The sequence below is a fragment of the Gymnogyps californianus genome, chromosome Z, assembly GCF_018139145.2.
Source record: "Gymnogyps californianus isolate 813 chromosome Z, ASM1813914v2, whole genome shotgun sequence".
Classification (NCBI taxonomy): Eukaryota; Metazoa; Chordata; class Aves; order Accipitriformes; family Cathartidae; genus Gymnogyps; species Gymnogyps californianus.
The window spans coordinates 924,411-947,285 of record NC_059500.1 but is presented as its reverse complement, the minus strand read 5'-3'; the positions used below and the strand labels follow the sequence as shown (position 1 = coordinate 947,285).

General features: G+C 48.1%; 1 protein-coding gene across 4 annotated transcripts; it reads left to right on the top strand.

Moving 5' to 3' along the window:
- The first annotated feature begins 6,523 nt into the window (after positions 1-6,523).
- Positions 6,524-11,078, top strand: RFESD (Rieske Fe-S domain containing). Of its 4 annotated transcripts, none has more exons than XM_050912961.1 (5): positions 6,524-6,910; positions 7,055-7,196; positions 9,548-9,728; positions 9,819-9,853; positions 10,085-11,078. In XM_050912961.1, the coding sequence occupies exons 2-5, from the start codon at positions 7,173-7,175 to the stop codon at positions 10,433-10,435; spliced, it is 591 nt and encodes a 196-aa protein (XP_050768918.1). In that variant the 5' UTR covers positions 6,524-6,910; positions 7,055-7,172; the 3' UTR covers positions 10,436-11,078. The 4 variants fall into 4 exon arrangements, with proteins under 4 accessions (XP_050768918.1, XP_050768917.1, XP_050768920.1 ...); XM_050912963.1 differs by lacking the exons at positions 6,524-6,910; positions 7,055-7,196 and adding exons at positions 8,675-8,707; positions 9,219-9,300; XM_050912960.1 differs by lacking the exons at positions 6,524-6,910; positions 7,055-7,196 and adding an exon at positions 8,512-8,707.
- Positions 11,079-22,875: the final 11,797 nt, after the last annotated feature.

The following is a 22,875-nucleotide window of genomic DNA, read 5'->3' as shown; positions in this document are numbered from 1 at the left end:
TGTGCTTTTGTTAATGACAATGTTTAAAGACATTACTAGAAAACGTTTAAAGAAATTACTAGGGAAAATTGTATTTTGTCCGTTCTGTGGACAGTGCTTTCTTTAAAGACATGAGCTTTTAAGATGTACTTCTTAAGTGTTAGGCTTACAAAAGTGCAGTTTGTGATACTCTGTGAAATGCAAAAACAAACTTCTTACTGTAATTCCTTGCAACGACTTCTTGTATCACAGACTGTCCAAAGAAGCCCAGTGCACAGGGGCATGTTTCCAGATAATGCAGGAAACCCCAGGGACGTGGCAGCTTGCAAAGCAGAGCTAGAACGTCAGGAGGCAGGGATGCTCCCTCGCAAGGCGATTCTCTTGGCACGTGAGCCAGCCTGTAGCAGACTGTGATCAGATCCTAAGTCAGTATGTCTAGTCTAGTACTTCTTTTTGTATCTGGTCTTCTTAAAATGCTTATTTAAAAAGAAAACATTGACTTGTTTGTTAGAAGCAAAACTTTGACTTTTGCAAGTTATTTATTATTTGTGTGTGAACCTTTGTTCTGAAGAGTTTTGGAAAGAGAGAAGGCAAAAGCCCCCTAATGCCTTCCTGCCTCCGTTTGCAATAAACGATCTACCTGTGTTGGTACAGAACTGAGCTAATTTAAGTCCAAAACAGATACATTTAACAATGTGGTCATATTCAGTTACTCTGTGTTAGTTATGCTAATGCATCTGCATTATTGTAACACAAATCAAATGAGGTTTGCAACATGCAAGGCTGGCCAGCTAACAAAGGAAAAAAATCTGTTTTTCAAACATGCTAAATGAGTTAGGCAGTATTAACATTGAAGAGGCGTTGGGGAGTGAAAGGGAGAAGGGGGCAGGCTGGAATGCTGATGGGTTCAAAGTTATTTATTAGATGTAGCCGGGTCAACATAGCCTCTTGAGATTTACCTGAGACTACTAAGGGCATTGGCCTGATGATTGGCTTCTGAACCTTTCTTTTATCTTCAAGTGCTTAAAAAGGCAGGAGAGGTATCACTGTCCTGATGAACAAAAAAATGGGAATTATTTTTGTAAATAAAAGGTTCCTGTGATCACTGGAGAGGTAAGAGACTGCCACTGTGAATTTGCCAACAAATCACATGAAAATAATCATCTGCTGCCTTTGTCAGGATAACTAGCTTAGTCGGTAAGGAAAAAATCAGTGGGGAGGTCCAGACTTTGAATGCACTTGGGCAGTGGCCTATCTGATCTTACTTTAAGCAAGCTACGGAAATAGAGTCTAGATAAAACGACTGTAAGTTAGGTTCACAACTGGCTAAAATCAAACTTAGTAGTAGATACCAAAAATTAAAAAGTGGGAAGGCTGATCAAATAAGGTCTGCAAGAATTTGATGTGGTACTGTTTGGTACTTTTTTAGTAAGTACTTTGAATGCAGGAGTAGGCGCTTTTTTCTTATTAAACGTGAGAAAATACACCCTGGGAGAGCTATCCGCACTTCTGAGGATAGGCTAAAATTCAAAGTAGTCTTGATTAGCTGGAAAAATGATCTGAAATCAATCATGTAAAATTTATCATGGATTAGTTAAAGGTCAGAATAAAAGGGAAAGGGGAAAATACTGAAATGGTGAAAAACAAACTGTCTAGGCTGCAGTTTTGCAGGAAAAAAAAAAGCTCCACATGCCTGGAGATTTTAGAGAACCAGAAGCAGAGTATGAATCAACAGCATGATGTGGTGATGAAGGAAACAAGTGACGTTTGAGGGTGATTTAAAGGAGTTCTGTATGTAAGACACAAGAGGCAATTATTTTTATTCTTCTTAATACTAGTGAATCCTCAGGGTATTGTCTCTGCTTTGTGGCTTTTGTGTTTTAAGGAGGACATAAACAGATGAGAGGATTCGGAGGAAAATAATATAAATAAGTGACTTGTGAATCATATTAGGTTTATTTCAGCCGTCAGAGAAACCTTGACAAGTCCTCAACTATGAATAAGGCTCATACAAGAGGACGGCAAACGCTGCCACTGAGAGCAGAAAAAGAAATGTCTCTTTTTCAGGCAGGGCTGTTCTGATGAGCTATTTGGAGAAAAAAGAACTATAAATGGTTAAATATTAAAACAGCCTGACTAAAGAAGCCATCTAAACTCTGTCACTGGAATTTATTAAAAATAAGTTGAAAATATTCATCAAGAACGGCCAAGGTATGTGTGATCCTGCAGCAGATCAGGGAGCCAGACCAAATGCCCCCGGGATGCTCTTTACAGCCCCTTTCTGCGTGCTGGGTGGTGATATAGGCTTCACCACTATTTATTTCTTACTGAACAAAGTTTAGTCCCATTTACACAGGACTGTTTCAGCTTTACCCACCTTTGTAATAACCCTTTATCAGCAGCAGTAATTATGAGTAGACATGAATCATTGTAATGAGGTTCTGCAGAAACATCACATGAGGTCGCTGTTTTTGGAGTAATGTCGTCTTCTAAGAAAAGTCACCTTAAGCCTAACTTCCTCGGAGGCGGCTTGTTGAGATTGAGATGCTACAGCCTGCCAGACAGCATCTGGTACCTTTACAAGTAACTCCGGTACAACGCGAGCACCCACCAAGAGACAGTTTTGATACAAGACGTGATACCCATAGAAAAGACTGAGACGTAGAGAAAAAAATCCAAGATTATTGGATAGGTTGGTGAGAGCAAGGATAGAATGAGCCTCAGGTCCTGTGTCGCTGAACCGGTGCTGATTTGTCAGCCAGAATAAGCAAGGAAAAGCCTTGCTGAAGAGCCAGCGAGACCCTGCACGAGTAGGAGCCTTGCCCTGAACTGACCTTCCTCATTCCCCGTGTGAGCAGCGCTAGTGAGAGCCTAAATGCACGCATGCCGCTGCAGACTGTAAGAACTGAAAAGCCCTGCTTCGCAGCTTCCCCTGAAAAAAGCCGTAGCCAGTAAAAATGCTGTGCAGCCGCTGAAACCTGCACAGAGGGCCACGCTGTTCCCCACGCCGGTAGTACCTGCACAGAAACGACAGCCAGGGTCTTCGGGGGAGAAACAGCTTCACACCATCAACAGCGTGAACGCATTTCGGTTCGTGTTGAGCCCCTCGGGCTCCTCGAGGGTGTCAGTCGGACTGGGAATCCACCGCGGCAACCAGATGTGGGGACGCAGGGGTACCTCCCCGCTCTGTCAGGTATCGGTGAGGTCCCTCCCGGGTCCGATGACAGCATCCAACACGGCTGCCGTCCGCAGGAGCGGAGCGCTCGCTGTTACCTGCTCTGGTTTGTCAACGCCTTTCATATGTGTGAGCTATCATCACCACATTGCGGGTATTGATACGCATATGCTACCAGCTATAAACGTGGCACATCATTCGTGCCCAGCCCTACAGAAACAGAGCTCTCATATCGCAGAAAAATGTAGGTTCCGCTTAATTTGTAGTGTCAGCGTGACAAAAAATATTCAGCTGGTGAAGTGGGTGTAATGGAAATCTTATGAATAAAAAGGGAGCTAAATGAGAAGGATACGGTCTCAGAGCAGTATTCCTCCATTGCCCTGCCTTAAAATGTGCTAGGCAGGAATAAATACCACGTTTTAGAAGACTTTTGCCACAAGCTGGGGTGCGTTTTGCACGCGTACACCCCGTTGCAGCGTGCCTGTTACAGCCCCCTGCTCCGTCTGTACAGCTCATTAGTTAACTAATGCCAGGATTACACCAGCCCGCCTGAAAGGAAACGGTCACATCCATACTTTCCTAGGGGATTTAACCAACAACAACAGCAATGACCAAAAAAAAAAAAAAAAAAAAGAATTATTCCTTGGACTGACCGATTTTATTTCTGAATGAGGTATCACGAAATCCACAAATAAATACTCATAAGGCTTTGTAAGGATGACAAGTCAGTCGGGCTCTGAATGGGAACATCGTTCGGGCAGTTTGCATAGCAACAGCCATCCTGCTGGTTTTGCCCTCTTCCGTACGCCTGTTTAACACGAAAACACACCAAAAAAAGTAAAAAAAAACAAAACCAAAGATATCCCCGAAGCTTAGCCATCGCTAAGGTGAAAGCCCGCGGGCACCATGACGCGGCTGCCCAAACGCCCCGCAGCGCACGGTCCCGGCCCGGCCCCTTCTCGGGACGAGAGCTCTGCCGGGACGAGTCTCCGCCGCGGCGCCCACCCGCGCGTGTCCCGGGCCCCTCCGCTCCGCTAACGCCGCGCCTGCGGCGGGGCCGGGCCGGCCGCTGCTGCTGCGGGCGCCGGGGTGCCGGGGGAGCCCGGGGTGCCGGGGGTGCCCGGGTGCCGGGGCAGCCGGGGGAGCCCGGGATAGCGGTGGAGCCGCGGGTGCCGGGGCAGCCGGGAGAGCCCGGGGTGCCTGGGGTGCCCGGGGTGCCGGCGCGGCGGCGGAGCGGGCGGCGGAGCGTGGCCCCGCGTCGCCCCTGGCCGTCGGGGCCGGGGTAGCAGCAGCAGGCGGCGGCGAGCGCCCTCCCGGTGCCGGTCCCGCAGAGGCCCCGGCGGAGGCGGCGCGCCCCGGGCCGGCGGCTGTGGAGCAGCAGGCAGGCGTAGGGGTTGAGGGCGCTGTTGGCCGCCGCCACGATCCCCAGCGCCGCCAGCGCCTCCCGCCGCTCGCCGCCGGGCGCCGAGGCCAGGCCGAGCTCCGTCGCCCAGCGGGGCAGGCGGCAGAGCGCGAAGAGAGCCGCCAGCACCACCGGCAGCGCCAGCGCCCGCGCCCGGCCGCGGGGAGGCCCCCGCCGCCCCCCGCCCCGGGCAGCCCCCCGCCCCGCCGCCGCCGCCGCCGTCGGGCGGCCCCGAGGGCGGCCAGGCTGCGGGCGGAGGCCCAGCAGAGCAGCCCGGCGGGCGCCAGGAAGCCGGTGGCCGCCCCGTAGGCGGCGAAGGCCAGGCCGTGCCAGCGGGGCAGCTCCTCGAAGACGCTGCGGCAGCGGGGCCCGCCGGGGCGCGGGGCCGGGCGGAAGGCGAAGGCCTGGGGCAGGGCGAGGAGCGGCGCCAGCAGCCAGCCCAGGGCGGCCAGGCCGCGGGCGGGCAGCGCCGGCCGGTGCCGCTCCAGCGCCAGCAGCACCAGCCCGTGGGCCGAGGCCAGCGGCCCGCAGCGCTGCAGCAGCGGCAGCAGGCGGCAGGCGGCGGCGCCCGGGGGCCCGGCAGCGCCGTCGCCGCCGCCGCCGCCGCCGCGGAGCTCGGCCGCCAGCCCCGGCAGCAGCGCCAGCCCGCAGCCCGCCAGGTCGGCCAGCGCCAGGTGCCCCACCAGCAGGTCCCTCCGCCGGCGCCGCCGGCCCCCGCACAGCCGCCGCAGCACCAGCCCGTTGCCCACCAGCGCCAGCAGCAGGACGGCGACCGACCAGACCGCCCGCGGGCCGGGCAGGGGCGGGGGGGCGCCGGGGCCGGAGAGGTTGAGGCCGGGGGGGAAGGGGTCTTCCTCCATCGCGCCCGCCCCGCCTGCCGCGGGGCAGCCGCCGCTCGGGCCCCCGAGCTTCCCCGGCGGCGGCGCCGCGCTCCCCGGAGGCATATATAGGGGCTCGCCGTCACTCGGCACCGGGGGGTGGGCTGCGCGCACGCCGGATCGCACGGCCCCCCCCGCCCCCGGCACCGGCGGGCATCTTCCCCCGGCGGTCCTCATCCCCTACGCCGCCCGGGACCGGCGGGCATCCTCCCCCGGCGGTCCTCATCCCCTGCACCGCCCGGGACCGGCGGGCATCTTCCCCCGGCGGGCATCATCCCCTGCACCGCCCGAGACAGGCGGGCATCTTCCCCCGGCGGTCCTCATCCCCTGCACCGCCCGGGACCGGCGGGTATCTTCCCCCGACGGCTCGGTAACCTGCTCCCGCCCGATGCCGGCAGCAACCCCCGGCGGAGCGGGGCCCCTTCCGAGCGGCCCCGCCGCTGCCCGCCCCCGGCACCCCCGGCGGAGCATCCTCCGGAGGACAGCCGGGGCGAGCGGCGGAGGAGTCGGGGAACCGGGGGGGGGGGGGGGGGGGGGGGGGGGGGGGGGGGGGGGGGGCGGGAAACGCGTCGCCGCTTGTTCAGGTCTCCGCACGGGAGCTGTTGGGACCCGGTGCAGCCCCCGACGGCTGCCCGCCCCGACACCCGTGTCTCCGGGGCACGTCGGGCCCACGCCCCGCACGACAGTGATATTTTTTTCCCTTTCCCCAAAGCGGGAGAAGGAGTTAGAGCAGGGTACAGCCATGAATTACTACGACTCGTAAACCCAGCTGTATTTCTAGCTCAAGACGAAACCTTTCGCTGCTCCCAAATCCCTTTGACTGTCGTTCCCACCAAGATGGCACTTGGCTGCAGGGACGCCTCCATCCAGCGCGGTGTGGAGTGACTCAGAAAATGTCGAAGCAGCCAAACTCTCAAGAAAACATGAGGAAAAATCTAGTAGAAAATCAGCTTAAAGTGTGTGTGTGTGTGTGGGGGGGGGGAATAACCTTTTCTCTTTTTGATTGAAGTGTTTTGACTTCCGTTGCTGTGTGCCGCTCTGGTAGCCGGTTGGTAGCTCAGGATTCTGTCGTGGGACCCTGGGGGGGTTTTGTGGGCCGTTGTACTCCATGTCTTCTTTGAATGGATGGTTGTAACATGGTCATCAGCCTGGAAAAAACAGGAGCAAGCAAAACTGGCTATTATTTCACCTTAGAGTGTGATGGGGAGTGCATTTCCCAAGGGGCTGTGAGAGGCCAGGCAGACAAGTGGACATTTTAATGTGCTTTTGATAGGCAGGCGTTGCTCACCGGCTCAGCTGTCTCCTGATCCGCGCTTGACGCCCGTGGCTGTGCTGTTTGCAGCAAGGGAGGAGAAAGCAGGTCTTCGTTTGTCTTTTATAGGTTCCGGCTGTGGAGGCAGCGTGGTCCAGGCGGCACCGAGCCAGGGGCTGCGATGGAAGAGGAGGAGGTGACGTTGGGTGAAAACCACCCCGGAGGTCTGTTGCCCTTCCCTTATGCCGCGTCCCGTCCCAGACTCAGGGGACTCCTCTAGGCAAGGGGGTGCTGCCTCCTCTGGGGCTTTCGCTGCCTCCTGGGCTGCTCCAGGTTGAAATCTCTCATGTTCTGTTCATACTTTGCAGGCATGAACTTACGCCGCTTGGGCCGTGTCGGGTCCACAACATGCTGACAGTCCGAGCCAGGTTTCAGACCGGGGTGCCTGGATAATTTGTGGATACAAAATCCAAGCTGGCTGTAGAAATGTCGTCGCTAAATGAGCTGGAGGTTTGGTGCCAAGTGTTATTTTAATACGATTTTGGACAGACGTGTATATGTGTGTGTGTGTTGATGTATGTAGATATATGTGTGTGTGTCTGTATTTCTGTATGTGTATGTATATAGATATACAATTTTTTAGAGGTGTCTTCATAAGAGTGTTTCTAACGACAGGCTTCTGCGTTTTAAGATTTTGGCCAATTTGGAAAGTTTACAGGCAGAGTCAGCCAAAAGGTGATAGTAAAAAATTGGGGATTGCCTACCCCAGTTCTTGTGACTAGTTTGCTACACGCTATGCTTATTTTCTGAAGAAAATTTTCTGAAGAAAATAAGCATGAATGCCTGATTGGATTGTCCTGTGAGTCTGACAGTGACGTTTCACTTTCTAGGTAAGACTGGGTGGAAGTTCCTGTAAACTGCAAAGCAGAGAGTCGGTCCTTACGATTGATCATGTGTAAATCGGGTAACAACTGGCCTTGAAAATGCCACACCGTTACTGTCGTCGTTTAATCCCAGCCAGCAACCAGTGGGGTGGGGAGGAGGGAAGGAAAAAAAAATGTATAACTTGTGGGTTGAGAGAAGAACAGTTTAATAACTAAAGTAAAAATAAAAATACACTACTAACTAAGAAGAATAATAATTGTACTGAAAAAGAATACAACAAAAAAAAGGAAATAAGAAAAGACAAGTGATGCACAATGCAGTTGCTCACCACCCGCTGACCGATCCCAGAGCCGCGATCCGCCCCTCCCAGCCAGCTCCCCCCAGTTTATATACTGGGCAGGATGTTCCACGGCATGGAATATCCCTTTGGCTAGTTGGGGTCAGCTCTCCTGGCCGTGCTCCCTCCCTCCTTCTTGCAGACCTGCTTGCTGGCAGAGCATGGGGAACTGAAAAGTCCTTGGCTTAAGATAAGCGCTCCTTAGCAACAACTAAACCATCAGAGTGTTATCAACATCATTCTCACACGAAATCCAAAACCCAGCACTGCACCAGCTACTAGGAAGAGAGTTAACTCTATCCCAGCCAAAACCAGGACAGTTATGTATACCAGTCTTGCCAGTGTAACGGTTTATTAGGAAACATGCAGTTGCTGATCCCGAATAACCACGTAATGTAATGCGTGGTTCTGAGCAGGGTTTCGGTTCGGCACGTCCCACTTGGAGGGAGGTGGTGGTGGCACGGGCTCACGGGGAGGACGGCAGCAGGAGGAACCCGGAGCTCTCTTCTGCTGTTATCAGGCCAGCCGCAGCGTGTCCCTGCTCCTTATCAGCCCTGGCAGAGCTGGCTCCTGCCGTGCTGAGCCTCCGTACGTCCTGCCTCTGGTGCTATAGGGGCCAGCCCTGCTGCCTCCGGTTTGCACATAAAGAGGGGCTGCGGCGCACGCCGTTACATATGTGACCGAGGCAGGACAGTTGCGACAGGCACAGCGAAGAGGGGCAATGCTGGACCTCATCATCCTGAGCTTCCATTTCTTCATCTGCTTTCTCATCTTCGTTGTGATCTGGCGTGGACCTAAGGTACGGTGCGGGTCTTCGTGGCTCTGCACCCCCCTGCAGCGGGGATCCCCCCCCAGCCCGCGGTTCCCCTTTGGTCTTGGCGCATACAAAGACCTTTTTTAGCCTGATTTTCTGAGGAAGCAAGGGTCATATGGTTGTGCTGGGGACTCGGAGGGAACTGGAACACAGTAGCTAGTTGTAAGCAAATTTAATAGGAAGGCAGGTTTTGTGATAAAACTACTTACGTCCTCTGCTGGGAGAGGGAGAGGCTATTAGGCATTTGAAATACGTAAGACGAGGAAGGGAAAGGCAGGACACATTTGCTAAAAGGGCCGGGTTGAATACAGCTTCTCAATAAACATTTTTTTTTTTTCCCTTTTGCAGATGAAATTTTTTGTCAACTTATATCAGTTTGTATTTCTAGCCATAATATTATTTAAAGAGTGTTGGATTTACATGTAGACGCTACCCATTGCATAGCTAAATTGTATAGTATTTTACATTTACCATCCTTGTATTTGTTTGCATATAGGTTTTGAGGGGAGGTGGCGATTAAAGTGCAGAGTAAATGAATAGTGATTGAGAATTTATCTTGCCTCAGCCTCAGGAATCAGGTTTGCAACAGCTGGTTTTGCTAGTCCTGGTTCTGTTAGTGAACACGTTGGCTAAACTTTTTATCACCAAATGCCTGTGCTTTGCCTCGTGTGCGTGTTGATAGTCTTTTGCTAAAACTTCTGCTCCTTTCACCTCACGTGTTAAATGGGTCGGGGTTTTCTCTGGGACCGAGACATCCATTCTACACATAGAAATCCAAACGTGAACTGCTTTCTAAGTGGCTTTTTGAATTTTTTGTGTTTTAAGGATGTGGATTTGCACAGCTCAAGCACAGAAACAGTTGAAATGGAGCCAGATGGTCTTATATTAATTGGCAAAGAAGACGACATAAAGAAGTCCCGAAGAATAACAGCCAAAGTCAATGGCAGAGAAATTGTTGTTTTCTACCATGAAGGGAAATTTCATGCTTTGGACTCTCGCTGCTACCGTAAGATATTTGCATATATGATCTCAATGTTGCAACAATTAGGCATAAAATCTGCTGCATAAATTAATACTGTGTTCTACCATGTTTCAGATGAAGGAGGCCCTTTATGTCTTGGAGAAATAGAGGTAGGTAGGCAAAATAAAGATAATGTAGCAGCATAGAGTCATGTGAAAACTCTAATGCATTTTTTGGAATACTTTTATCTGAACATAACATTGAAGGAAATGTTTATATATGTAAAATAACAGGCAGCCATACAGCCAAATCACCAAACATGTCTTTTGTCCTAGAGGTTCTTCCAGGAGAAGAATCGGAGGCTGCTGACTTGCTATTTTTCCTTCTTCTTCTTCTTGCAGGATATCAATGGTCAAGCATGTATTATTTGTCCTTGGCATAAGTATAAAATTACTTTGGAAACAGGAGAAGGATTATATGAAGCAATAAACCCTTTGGAGCCATCACCAACACCACAGTGGCAATCAAAAGGAGTCAAACAAAGGATTCATAATGTCACAATAGACAATGGAAACGTTTATGTGAGTCCTCCAGATTTGTCTGTAAGCTTTGACTCCGATTATTTTGCTGACAAGTACAAAAATAGTGGCGATTTAGCTATGCAAAAACAAAGGAACTCACAAGCAGAAGAGGAAGTCATGGCCAGAAAGCAGAATCCCAGTGAGTGCCCCAACGAAGAACCATTGTCGTGAAATAAAAATGTACTGTGGCCGTGAAGATTGTCTCCAGATTAAGTTCTAGTGTTAATATTATGTTAAAGCATTGAAACACGTGGAATTGAGTAAGATAAGAAGCTCTGCATTGTCAGAAATGTGACTGATCTTGTGCCAATGATTTTTTTTTTGCACTTGCATTTCAAAAAGACTTGTTTACAGCAGAGTGCTTCGTAATATTTGATATTTTAGAAATCCTACTTTGCTAGAATTGTTTTAATTTTTAGCGGGGAATGTAGCATGTTTCTGCTTATAAAACCCACTACATAGTTTAAGGTAAATAGTCAGGTGTAAAGGTTATGTTTATATACTTAACAGTTTATACTTATAATGCCTTCGGTATAAATGACATGGAAATTTTTAACTTTTTAGATATTTGAGCAATCTCTGGATTAAGTGCCACAAAGAGAAGTACAAAACTTGAGCATATTTTAGTGAGCTTTTTTATGCCTATTTGTGTATTACTACCATGAGTCCATAGAAGTACTTATTTTCCTTCTTATCATCGAAATCCTTTTGGTAGTTCATCAATCATGTGACAAGCATTTGTCATATATAGCTTGTTCTTCCTGATTCTGTTGGATAAGGAAGAAGCTGTTGGATATAAAAACCTGATACGTGATGTAGTGGCTCTTGTTTGTTTGTTTTTATTTATTGTAAATACACCTTTATACATTCATTTGAAAAAGTGTGCTTTCGGTGTAGAGCCAAAAGTTAGGTTTCTCTCTGTGCATTCACTGTGTAATATCAGACCTGCCCCAATAACCCCTCCGAGAAAGTTTCCCTCCGAGCTGTGCTGGGTGAGGAGCAGGCTGGGCTCTGGGACGCGCTGGGTTCTCCTGCCCCAGCCCGTGGGGTCCAGAGTGCAGAGATACTGTGCGAATGCTTAGCATCGTCTTGCACAGCTGCAGTTCTTTGGGGTGCATTTTTGGGTGATTTGTTGGCTGTTTGCAAAGTCCGGTCATAATCAGGTTCAGTTTGAAGTTGCCTGGCCTTCGTCTGTAAGTTTCTCTTGCGCATGCAGTGGGTTGTCTTGTATGCGAAGGGTAAGTAGGTCTGTGCCAACACCACTGTTCATATAAATGTATTTAAAAGCAGTGAGGCACAGGGAAGTATCAGAGGAAAACATCTGTGCCCCACTGATCACAATGAAAAAGGCAAAGCACACAATCAATTTATTTCACCGCGTTTAAATCTAGACGTCCACCTCTGATGGTGGTGATGCCTCCTTACGTTGTTTTCGTGGTTGATAGGGAGAAGTGGCACCTTCAAAGTGCTGTTGAGCTGACCTGTTTCAGTTTTGTATTTTATAAGAGCTACAGCACAGAAACGCTTCTCCTCCTCCTCCTCCTCCTCCTTCTCCTCCTCCTCCTCCTCCTCCTCCTCCTCCTCCTCCTTCTCCTCCTTCTCCTCCTCCTCCTCTTCCTCTCGCTGACCAGTCACCCAGCGAGTGCCGATGAGATCAGACGCAAATGCCTGCCTTCTGAATCACATCTCGATCATCTGCTAGAAAATGCTGTTATGTACTGACCAGTTCTGTGGGGTTTGGGGCTTTTTTGTTGGTTTGTTTGTTTGTTAGCTTTTTAAGGGAATACGTAACCTTCTCTTTCCCACTCCTCTTGCGGCCACAGGGTAGATGGCAGGAAGGTGAGGCAGGTGGGGAGGTGATACAGCTGATACTCCAAGGGGCCTGGGGCGCGCATCCCTTCGGGTGGTGCAGAAGGGGATGGAGAATTGCTTCCCTTCCCTCCCTCCTCCCCCAGCTACCTGCACCTGCGGCGAAACTTAGCCGTGGGTGTCAAGTCCTCTTGAAAGACATGGATCATATGAAAGAAAAATATTGCAAGATCTTCAGATATACCCGCACTGACTCATGTGGTTGCTTAGGTAGTATTTGTATTGCTTTTTGTTTTTGAAAGTGCTGCATTAATAGAAATTGACTATTTAAATTAATAAAGAGGCAGTTCAGCTTAAGAAGGTACCAATTATACGTAAGATGCTATTGTCTGTATGACATTTAGTAGAATGTTAGTAGTAGGAAGTTTTACTTTGAAGCTTTATAAACATGTTTGTGTTAGTGGAAGAGTGCTTAGGCTGTTGCAGAATTGAATATTCTGGGTAAAATCCAGCAAAGTGTTTAATCATATGTTTACTGTTAATCATATGAAATCAGTAGAACTGCATGTCCAGGCTTAGGCAAGTCCCTTTTCTTCAGTACTTCTCAAGCATAACAACTATCTGCAAGCTTTTAAGGTGTTTTTGCTTTTACTTTAAACGTGTTCTCATTGTCAGGGAGATCACATTAATTTAATATCTAAAGTTTGTCAGTTAGTTTGCTTTCCCCTCCATTTCCTTGTTGACGATCACAGAAGGAACAGAGAATTATTAACTCAGGTGGCTGTGAACAAAGGAGGGAGAGTTGGCTGGCTGTTAGATTTTCTTTTTCTTTTTTTTTTGTTTTTTTGACAGCAGAGAGCAAAACCTACAGCGTGTTAAAGTTGCCACCTTTGAAAAAACATACGCACTATTCCATTTTATTTGTCTGAGCTTTGAAGTGCTAGATTCACCTAATTTGAAAATACAGTGACCATTTAATGTCCCAGAGTTGGACATTTCTGAGTGTCTTGTCCTGCCAGCCCTTTCTAGGTCTCTAGTTATACTGATATATCGCGTGAAGGCATGGAAAATGCGGGGGCTATCCTGAACGGGAGCCAGTCAGGAGGCTGGTGGGGAGAGATGGAGGGGGGACATGGGGGGGATCTTGGATGTGATGGGAGAGCAGGGATGGCAGGCACCGGAGCGGGGTGAGGAGTGTCAGGACAGGTGAGAAGAGGCGGTGCTGGTACTCATGGGGGAAGGAAACTTCAGTGGGGAAAACCAGAAAAGGCAGCAAAAGGCACTTTTTGGGAGCAAGGGGACTGAAGCAGGGTGGGGGACCGAGAGCCGTCCAGGGAACCGCCGGCGGGGATGGAGGAAGGCAGGGACCTGGCTGTTTGCAATTGGAGACTAATAGCGGGGACAAGGAGGGAGACAAGGAGTGGTTAAGTTAAGGCAGTGAGGCTGAGGTGGCGTTTAAGGGACGATGAAGAGGCAGACGGAATGAGTAGTAATGGGCAAGAGACCAAAAAAGTGACTGGCTGGATAATTAGAGCTTCCTGGAGAGATGTGTTAATGAGAGCAATGTTAAGATCAGCCCTCCAAATCATTCAGGAGGAGTGTTTTGTTGGTGATAGTTTTGGGGGCTTAGTTTAATTTGACAAATGAGCAAACACCATCTGTTTTCCCATCATTAATCAGCCAGGCGAAGAACAAAGAAATATATTTTGTGCTTTGGATTGAAAATTTTCATGATGACTCTGCGAGACATTCAGGCTCTGTAAGCTGCTTTCACAAGCAACTTGAACAGAATAAACAAGTTATATTTATCCTATCATGGAGGCATCTTTTCAAGAAAGACAGGCGAAAACTATGACTGTAGTAGTCTGAACTGCAGCTTGAACCTTGATCTGATGTAGCTGCACCATAAACCTTAATTAGACAGCATTAACTGTAAGGGTGAATGCTGTACGTTTTCCTTCTGCATGTAGTGCCTTGTTCTGCAGTGTCCCCTTGACTTCATTTAGTGCTGCACGTGAAATAAAGGACACCTTCAATGTAAAAAATGTTATAAAGTCAGGATCGAGACATTCATGAACGTACCCCATATGGAGCACATACGTTGGTGAGAGCAGTCTTTGCAGGATAGGAGATCGCACCAGGCAGGGAAAAATATCTAGTCTGTGGGAAAACAGTTTTAAAACCGACCTTTCACTGCTGAAGCCCTTTTCAATAGCTTTGTACAGTTCCTAAATTCATGCTTAATTTTGGAATGAAATCCGGTCTGAAGTTTGCACCTGTGCTTTCCGATACGATTAGGAAAGGTAACTCGCGTTGTTCCCCGGCTGATCCTACAAACGTGGGCAGTGAGAGTCAGCGCTCGCCGATTCCCAAGTGTCCCGTTGCTCTGCCCACTTGGCTTGGCAGATGCTTTCGAAGGTTACTGGGGGAAGCAGGGGATGGGGAATGGAAATAATATTGCTGGAGGGGTACTTGAGCCTCTGGTTGTGTGTGGGGAGAGGGGATGTGTGTGGGGAGACTGGCCTTTGCTGGCAGTGCCGTGGGAGAGCCGGTCCCACAGCAGATCTGACTGGTGGAGGCTTCCCTGCCCCAGCTGCGTCTGAGGCATCCGGGGTAAGTGGTTTTCTGCCGGGGCAGCAAGTTCAGCCAGCTCCGCCAGTGGGTAAATGTGGTGGGTTGACCCTGGCTGGACGCCATGTGCCCACCAAAGCTGCTCTATCACTCCCCCTCCTCAGCTGGACAGGGGAGAGAAAATATAACGAAAGGCTCGTGGGTCGAGGTAAGGGCAGGGAGATCACTCAGCAATTACCGTCACAGGCAAAACAGACTCAGCTCGGGAAAATTAATTTAATTTATCACCAATCAAATCAGAGTAGGATGATGAGAAATAAAACCAAATCTTAAAAACACCTTCCCCTTCACTCTTCCCTTCTTCCCAGGCTTAACTTCACACCCGATTTTCTCTACCTCCTCCCCCAGCAGCGCAGGGGGACGGGGAATGGGGGTTTGGGTCAGTTCATCACACGCTGTCTCTGCCGCTCCTTCCTCCTCAGGGGGAGGACTCCTCACACTCTGCCCCTGCTCCAGCGTGGGGTCCCTCCCACGGGAGACAGTCCTCCACGAGCTTCTCCAACGCGAGTCCTTCCCACGGGCTGCAGTTCTGCCCGAACTGCTCCAGCGTGGGTCCCTTCCACGGGGTGCAGTCCTTCAGGAGCAGACTGCTCCAGCGTGGGTCCCCCGCGGGGTCACAAGCCCTGCCAGCAAACCTGCTCCAGCCTGGGCTCCTCTCTCCACGGGGCCACAGCTCCTGCCAGGAGCCTGCTCCAGTGCGGGCTTCCCACGGGGTCACAGCCTCCCTTGGACACATCCCCCTGCTCTGGCGTGGGGTCCTCCACGGGCTGCAGGTGGAGATCTGCTCCACCGTGGACCTCCATGGGCTGCCGGGGGACAGCCTGCCTCACCGTGGTCTTCCCCACGGGCTGCAGGGGAATCTCTGCTGGGGTGCCTGGAGCACCTCCTCCCCCTCCTTCTTCCCTGACCTTGGTGTCTGCAGAGTTGTTCCTCTCACATCTTCTCACTCCGCTCTCCGGCTGCAATTGCTGCTCCCCATAACTTCTTTTCCCCTTCTTAAATCTGTTATCCCAGAGGCGCTACCACTGTTACTGATGGGCTCGGCCTTGGCCAGCAGCAGGTCCGTCTTGGAGCCGGCTGGCATTGGCTCCATCGGACATGGGGGAAGCTTCTGGCAGTTTCTCACAGAAGCCACCCCTGTAGCCCCCCCGCTACGAAAGCCTTGCCACACAAACCCCATACAGTAGACCGGCACCACGCTGAGGGCATGGGGATGCAGGAGGAGTAGGTGAGGCTTAAGGGGGTGTGATGGGTTGGGTCAGTTCTTTGAACTCTATCCAGCAAACGTTTTTTATGTGGCATTTATTCATGCAAACTACTGATTTTGTTAAGTGGAATTTTTTACTTGAATGAAGAGTTAAGCACAGTTTTCAACATTTGACATCTATACATTACTGAACTAGGCTAAAAGTGAAAGTGCCAATTTTGCTTGTAGGTACACAAACTGGGAAATTGATGCAGATATCCTGATTAGCCCATTAGTGACTCTTCTTCCATGAGATGAAGAGAGTTCCCTGACAAGCCCTGACCGTGATGCTTGACCAGTGGGATTGTTCTGCTAGAAGAGATGTTTGAGAAGTATGGTTTGTTGTTGCAAACCGTAGTAGTTAGAAATCCAAGGCTTATGAAGGAAAGACTACTCCAGAAATAATTATCCTACATGAAAGTTATGGTAAAATGTGTGTTATCTTATTTAAAAAAAAAAAAAGTTATAATTAATTTAACTCTTCAGATTACAATGAACTTTTGCTGAGGCTGTGGTTGACTAAGGACCTAGACAACACCGAGATTACAGGTAAAGGCAATATCTTTTTATTAAGCCAGCCACTGTAGTTGCAAAAACTACTAAAGCTTTTAGTTACACTGAAGTAGGGCCGTAGCACTTGAAGGCTTTTCTGATTTTTTAATGTATGTATGTGAGTTGTTTAATAGGAGGTATCACCTCTGCTCGCAAATGTCCTGCCTTGATTTCGATTAACATCCAAGACACATAGACACATCCCCATTCAAGTAAAAAGTATCATCTTTTTTACTACAGTGTATACCAAACATCCTGAAAAAATTGCACGCTTATTTGGCACAGGTAGCTCCAGGAAAGATTGCATAATTCTGTAGCTGTATTTTGGCCAAGGAAAGCACAGAAGAGCAGTGCAGTGGTTACCTTCCTCTATACTGATTATATGGCCTTGCAGTGTTCCGGGCACCATACCGGCTTGGCACCCAAGAAACCAGCACCATCATCTGAATTTGAAAAGCAATAGATGTTCAGGACGAATAGCACCTCCCCGGAGGCTGTGTCACCTTGCAGTGCTCGTGGTATTTTTCATGAGACTCAGCACTGAAAGAAAACCTAAAGCTCACTATCAGCTTGGAGATGCAGGTGTTCACACGAATTGTCATTATCAGTTTGCATGTGCTAAGCAGAAAGGAGGCTTGATGTTAACTAAATTCATGTACAAGGCCAAGTGCAAGGTCCTGCACCTGAGCCAGGGCAACCGCTGGAACCAGTACAGGCTGGGGGATGAAGGGGTTGAGAGCAGCCCTGCTGAGAAGGACTTGGGGGTACGGGGGGATGAAAAGCTGGTCATGAGCCGGCAATGTGCGCTCATAGCCCAGGAAGCCAACCCTATCCTGGGCTGCATCCAAAGCAGCATGGCCAGCAGGTCGAGGGAGGGGATTCTGCCCTTCTACTCCGCTCTCATGAGACCCCACCTGCAGTACTGTGTCCAGCTCTGGGGTCCTCAGCACAGGGAAGACATGGACCTGCGGGAGCCGGTCCAGAGGAGGGCCACAAAATGATCAGGGGATGGAACACCTCTGCTGTGAGGAAAGGCTGAGAGAGTTGGGGTTGTTCAGCCTGGAGAAGAGAAGGCTCTCTATATTGCAACCTTTCAATATATAATGGAGGCTTATAAAAAAGATGGAGAGAGACTTTTTACCAGGGCCTGTAGTGACAGGACAAGGGGCAATGGTTCTAAACTGAAAAAGGGTAGGTTTAGACTGGGCATAAGGAAGAAATCTTTTATGATGAGGGTGTTGAGACACTGGCACAGGTTGCCCAGAGAGGCTGTGGATGCCCCATCCCTGGAAACATTCAAGGCCAGGTTGGACGGGGCTCTGAGCAACCCGATCTAGTGGAAGATGTCCCTGCCCAAGGCAGAGGGTTGGACTAGATGGTCTGTAAAGGTCCCTTCCAACCCCAACCATGCTGTGATTCTATGGTTTTATGTAATATTGTACTCCTGGTTATTTTTTCCGTTGCTTTTTTAATAACTGATAGCTGATTAACTTTAACTATAGAGACAAAACATACTGGCATTTAAAAATGCATCCTACTTCTGTGTTGATCTCTCATCCCAGTGGGCTTTGCTTCGGTAATTTGGACAATGCCAGCTTTAATGGTAATTATCTGTTCATTCCTATGGACATCTTTTACAAAATTTTTCTTTGCTGTGCAGAATGGAAGAATCTTTTCCGAGAACATTCATAGCAGTAAAATACAGTAAGTCAATAATATTTCCTCATCTAGCCTGCATTTTCAAATTTAATCAGTCAGTTCCTTGGTGAGTAATATTATCCATAATTCATAGCTGTGAAACTGAAGCAGAAATTAACATTTGAAATGTTGCCTAGTTTTGGTATAGCTGAGTATTCCTCTGGAAAAAAGTGTAAGTACTGAAAATGAAACAAAAATAATACTAAACGTGTTTTTGGCATTTGCACAAACACCCTCCCCGTATCTCCCCACTGCAAAATGGAAACAAGAAAGAATCCAAAAGTTCCTTCGGGCTAAAGAAAATAAGCCTGATTTCTTGTCTTTTTAACTTCAGAAGCAACAAAACCAGAGCTGTTCTAAGTCCCCTTCCTGAGATTCCAGATAAGCGACACAGCTTGTGGTTGCTGCCCCTTGCAAAGGGCAGCAGTTATGCTCTTTAACGGTGATGACTAGCTTTTCCATTACTTAAGCAATGACATATTTAGCCATTTCTTACACGTACGAGGCTGCTTCCCAGCAAGCTCCCGAACCCTCCCTGCGCCTGGCTCTGCAGAGCTCACCCCGGAGCTGTGGTCAGGAGCCGAGGGGACGGTGTATTCCTTTACAGACTATCGGGACAGTGTATTCCTTTACAGATTATCGGGACAGTGTATTCCTTTACAGCCTATCACTGACTTCTGATGAAGTCCGTACCTCCGTGAGAGAGAAATGCTGGTTCCTGCTACAGCTGCAATGGTTCGGGCGGTTGCCAGCAAAAGCTAGAAACGCAGGTGGATGGTCTGTGCCCGTTCCTTGGATGACTTTGCTCAGGGTATTTTGCAAGCAGCTGTTGATGGCTGCGTGGCAAAGCCGTGCTGTTTGTGGACCTGCTGCAGGGTAGCTGGGAATTGGTCACCAGGTCGATTGCAGAGGAGGATGGGGTTCCTGCAGGCCCCTCCAAGTCCCTTTATAAAGGCGCTGTGGGTGGGAAGAGTGACAGTGAGAGTATCAGTTTATTTGGCCAGAGTTGTTCCAGGTGAAATAAAAAGTGCAACTTCACCTTGGGACCCCTGACAAACTCCTGGTGTTTAACATAAAACAGGCTTCTGCAACGTCACCTCTGTACCTCAGGAGCAACGTAAATGTTAGTAAAGAATGAATACTGCTCACGAAATCGCTATCAAGGTCTTTCACGTGTCACCCATCTCCAAGTTTCCTTGCAGCCAGGGAAAGGGAACAATGGTGGGCAAGGTGCCCGACAGCCAGCAAACCTCAGGTGTTTATTTCAAAGGGGAGGAACTGAGTTTCCAAAACAAGCAGCCCTCACTCTTTGAAAGGTCTTTTTTAACCCAGCGGCACTTGAGAGCGTACACGTCTGAGAACTGACTGTAGCTGTGTCCTGTCCTGCTGAATGTGAGGCATGCGTGATGCTTACTCTGCTGAGGTGGGCTCTTGGCACAACGCTGCATGGTACCTGGGAATGGTACCTAGTCACTGGTTTCTTTTAATTTGGATTAAGAGGAGCTAAGGTACATGGTTATGCATATATATGCAGATTATATGAACTTCCTCTGTAAATAAAGCTCTAGCTGCTAGGCTATAGCATATGGTGAATGACAAATGAGGTAGCTGTGAGATCATTTCTTCATTCAGACGTTCATCCTTTTCAGAGTTTGATAATCCAGGTTCCAATGCACTAACATAAGCCTTATAATTTAGGGATATTGCAGCAGCTGAAAATCAGTTCTTTTTTATGAGGGCAGGACTTCGCAATACTTTTTGAAATAGTGCCTTCATTTGGCTGTGAAGCACGACCTGAGCTGTGTTAGAATCCCACCGTAGTAACACGCACAGTTCATCCTCTCCGGGCGTGATGCAGTAGAGGAGTCGTGCCTCACACCACCTTTTTTCAAATGCAAAACCATGACAGCCTTGAAGTTAGGGGCAAAACTTCTGGAGCCATAAAAAGACTAGGGGATTTTTACAGAAAGCTCATATACCAAGATATGGGAATCTCATACTTCTCCCTAATTAGTGCTCGCTGATGCAAAGGCAAGTTTAACAAAATCCATTAGGCGAATGAAGACACAGGCACGTGTACTGTTTTGCAGGATTAAAGACCCAATGCCCAGTAATTCACTTCTTTACTTATGTGTTAAATATTCCCTGGCTGTTGAGCTTTGTTTTGCCTTAATTGCTCTGTGTATGTCTCAGGCTGTACCACTGTAATATCCACGTTTTCACTGAAAAACTTTTATCACAATTTTCCAGCAAGATCAAAGGATAATGATCCCCACTATTCCTGGCAAATGAGGCAAAAATTAACATAAAAGATGCTTGTTAACTTCAGGTCCAGTCCCAGATCTCTGAACTGAAATTCTGAAAACCTAGGGTTTTTTTTCTGAGTGCATAATAACATACAGCTCTTTTATGTGAAACAACAGCTTTCTTCAGTGGTGGTTTCAGGTAAGCACTCTGTACTTAAACAAATCATAGCATAAAGTGTCAAGAAAATGAGAAATGTACGGTTAGTCATTGCCCATCAAAATTTGTTTCAAGTGACTTGCCTAAATTTATTTAAGAATTCTAGCATAGAAAAAGATCTTTAAGAGTAACTAGAAATTTTTCACATCTATAATGAACTCATTCACTCAAGCAGTAAGTGACAGCGTACTGCAAAGATTTGAGAAGAGAATCTTTTTAATGCTACCGTGGTCATAGTTGCTATCCCAACCCCATGCTATCACCTTGGTAATGGATTTGAGACTCTACGTCCTCGTCTCCTCTCAATCTGGAATGTAACGAGAGAATTAAAATGCTGCAGAAAAGAGGAGAAGGTGGAAGGTGAATGTTCATGGGAACCCAGGCTGCTTAATGGGAGCTGCGGCACTAAGTGATGACCCAGGTGCCTTCTGATCTCTGAGCATCTCCCAAATCCCGTCGGGAGCAGTCGCGGTTTCTTGGGACCCGAGTTCAGCCTGACACCATCCCTGCGCTCCTCTGGTGCGAGGGCCATGGGGGTACAGATGACATTCCAACTGGAGGTCTGGGGGCGAGAGAGAGAGAGACCGTGTCGGGGGGTGACAGGCGCGGCTTGGATTTGGTGGAGAGACCGCCTGTCCAGGGTGCCCAGAGCTGCTGTCTCCTGGCTGGAAACCCAACAGACCTTAATCAAGGCGTACGATGAACAATTAGTGTACAGTTAACGACAACAGAGCGTATAGCCTCTAAAGAAATTTAATTCCGTCAGCAAAATGTCTTTAACATGCTCAAGTGATTAAGCTTTTATTTTAAAAAACTCTCTTGAAAATATACAGCTGTGGAGGTACAGGGTAGTGTGGCCAAAAAAAAAAAAAAAACCAAACAAACAGGACCATAGGAACAGGCAAATGTACATTAGTTGATTCTAGTAGAACAGAAAGTTTGGAAAAAATCTGGGAAGGCCTAAATTGGTACTGAAAACAAATGAACAAGAAATAACAGCACAAGGTCTATTTAAAACACAGATAGCATTTTAACATCACTCTGCTGATGTTTTCCTCTCTTGTAATTAACTTTTTCACTTGCATTTCCCAATAATAATGTTAATTACAGTATTTTTAATGCTAATTTTTGCCATTATGCTTAATAACCAGAAATTAGCTTAAAAAAAGAGTTTTGCTGTCTTTTATGGCATTACATAAGAGGCCCTCCTAAAACTTAAAAAGGATCATTTAAGCTATATTCAAGACATCTCAGAAAATCGTGTCATTCCTCTAGCCAGTTGCATTACATCCTAACCAGGTGTCTGACACATGATTTCCAATTCCAAACCATCTGATACTACTGGCCAAAATCCACCAAGATAAACTGTAGGACTTTATAATGTCTTACTAGATGAAATGGTAATTATGATCTCTTTTCTGGTAGATGGTGTTGAGAAAGAAATCAGGCATAGATTCACCTCTGGACAACGCAAGATGTTTCAGTGCTAATAAATGGCAATCAAACCCATTGCCTAAAAACAAACAATGCAGAACCTGTTTGAAGGTCTGAGAATTTGTATTATTTCATTAATTATGATGCAATATTGTTCAGAGATTTTCTTTAAGCTTGTTAAAAGCAAATACTGAGGCTAAAATAGCTAGGCATGGTATTTTTACACTTTGTTATTTCCTTTCAGTATACTAGATTAATAAAATACCTTATTAACTTTCAGCATCCTTAGTACTTGTAATGAGATAACTTACATTTGTGATCTTACATCCCTTACTTCAGGCAGCAAGGCTTTTAGCTGTCATCAACGGCAGGTACTTGTTCAACATCAGATACGTGTCGTTTATTTAGGTGCCTAATTTTTACATCCAGTTCCGAAAGTCCAGGTTACGTAACGGGACCGTGAATTTATGTGATCCTTCCCTTTGGCAATTTCCCCGACATGAAGTATTTTCCTCCTCCTTTCCATACGGTGGTCACAAATGAAAGCAAACTGATTTTTCAGGCCAAACTTTTGGACTGATGTTCTGAGAAGACGCAAGCGCAGAGACACACACAAATATTTTATTTTTCTGCCATGTGGGGATCTGGCTAGGAGAGCCAAATAAACTGTTCTGCAGGACCTCCTTCTGGGAGCTATGGTGTTTAATGAGAACGGTTTTGTAAAACAACCGTGGTTTTCCAAATGGATCACTGTCTTGGCATGACTTTATTCTAGACC

Bases quoted from the DNA above. Each gene is read 5' to 3' on its own strand.
- RFESD (XM_050912960.1), top strand. From the start codon at position 8,630: ATGCTGGACCTCATCATCCTGAGCTTCCATTTCTTCATCTGCTTTCTC. The intron at 8,708-9,547 runs GTACGGTGCGGG...TTGTGTTTTAAG, and splicing joins TGATCTGGCGTGGACCTAAG to GATGTGGATTTGCACAGCTC. The intron at 9,854-10,084 runs GTAGGTAGGCAA...TTCTTCTTGCAG, and splicing joins TATGTCTTGGAGAAATAGAG to GATATCAATGGTCAAGCATG.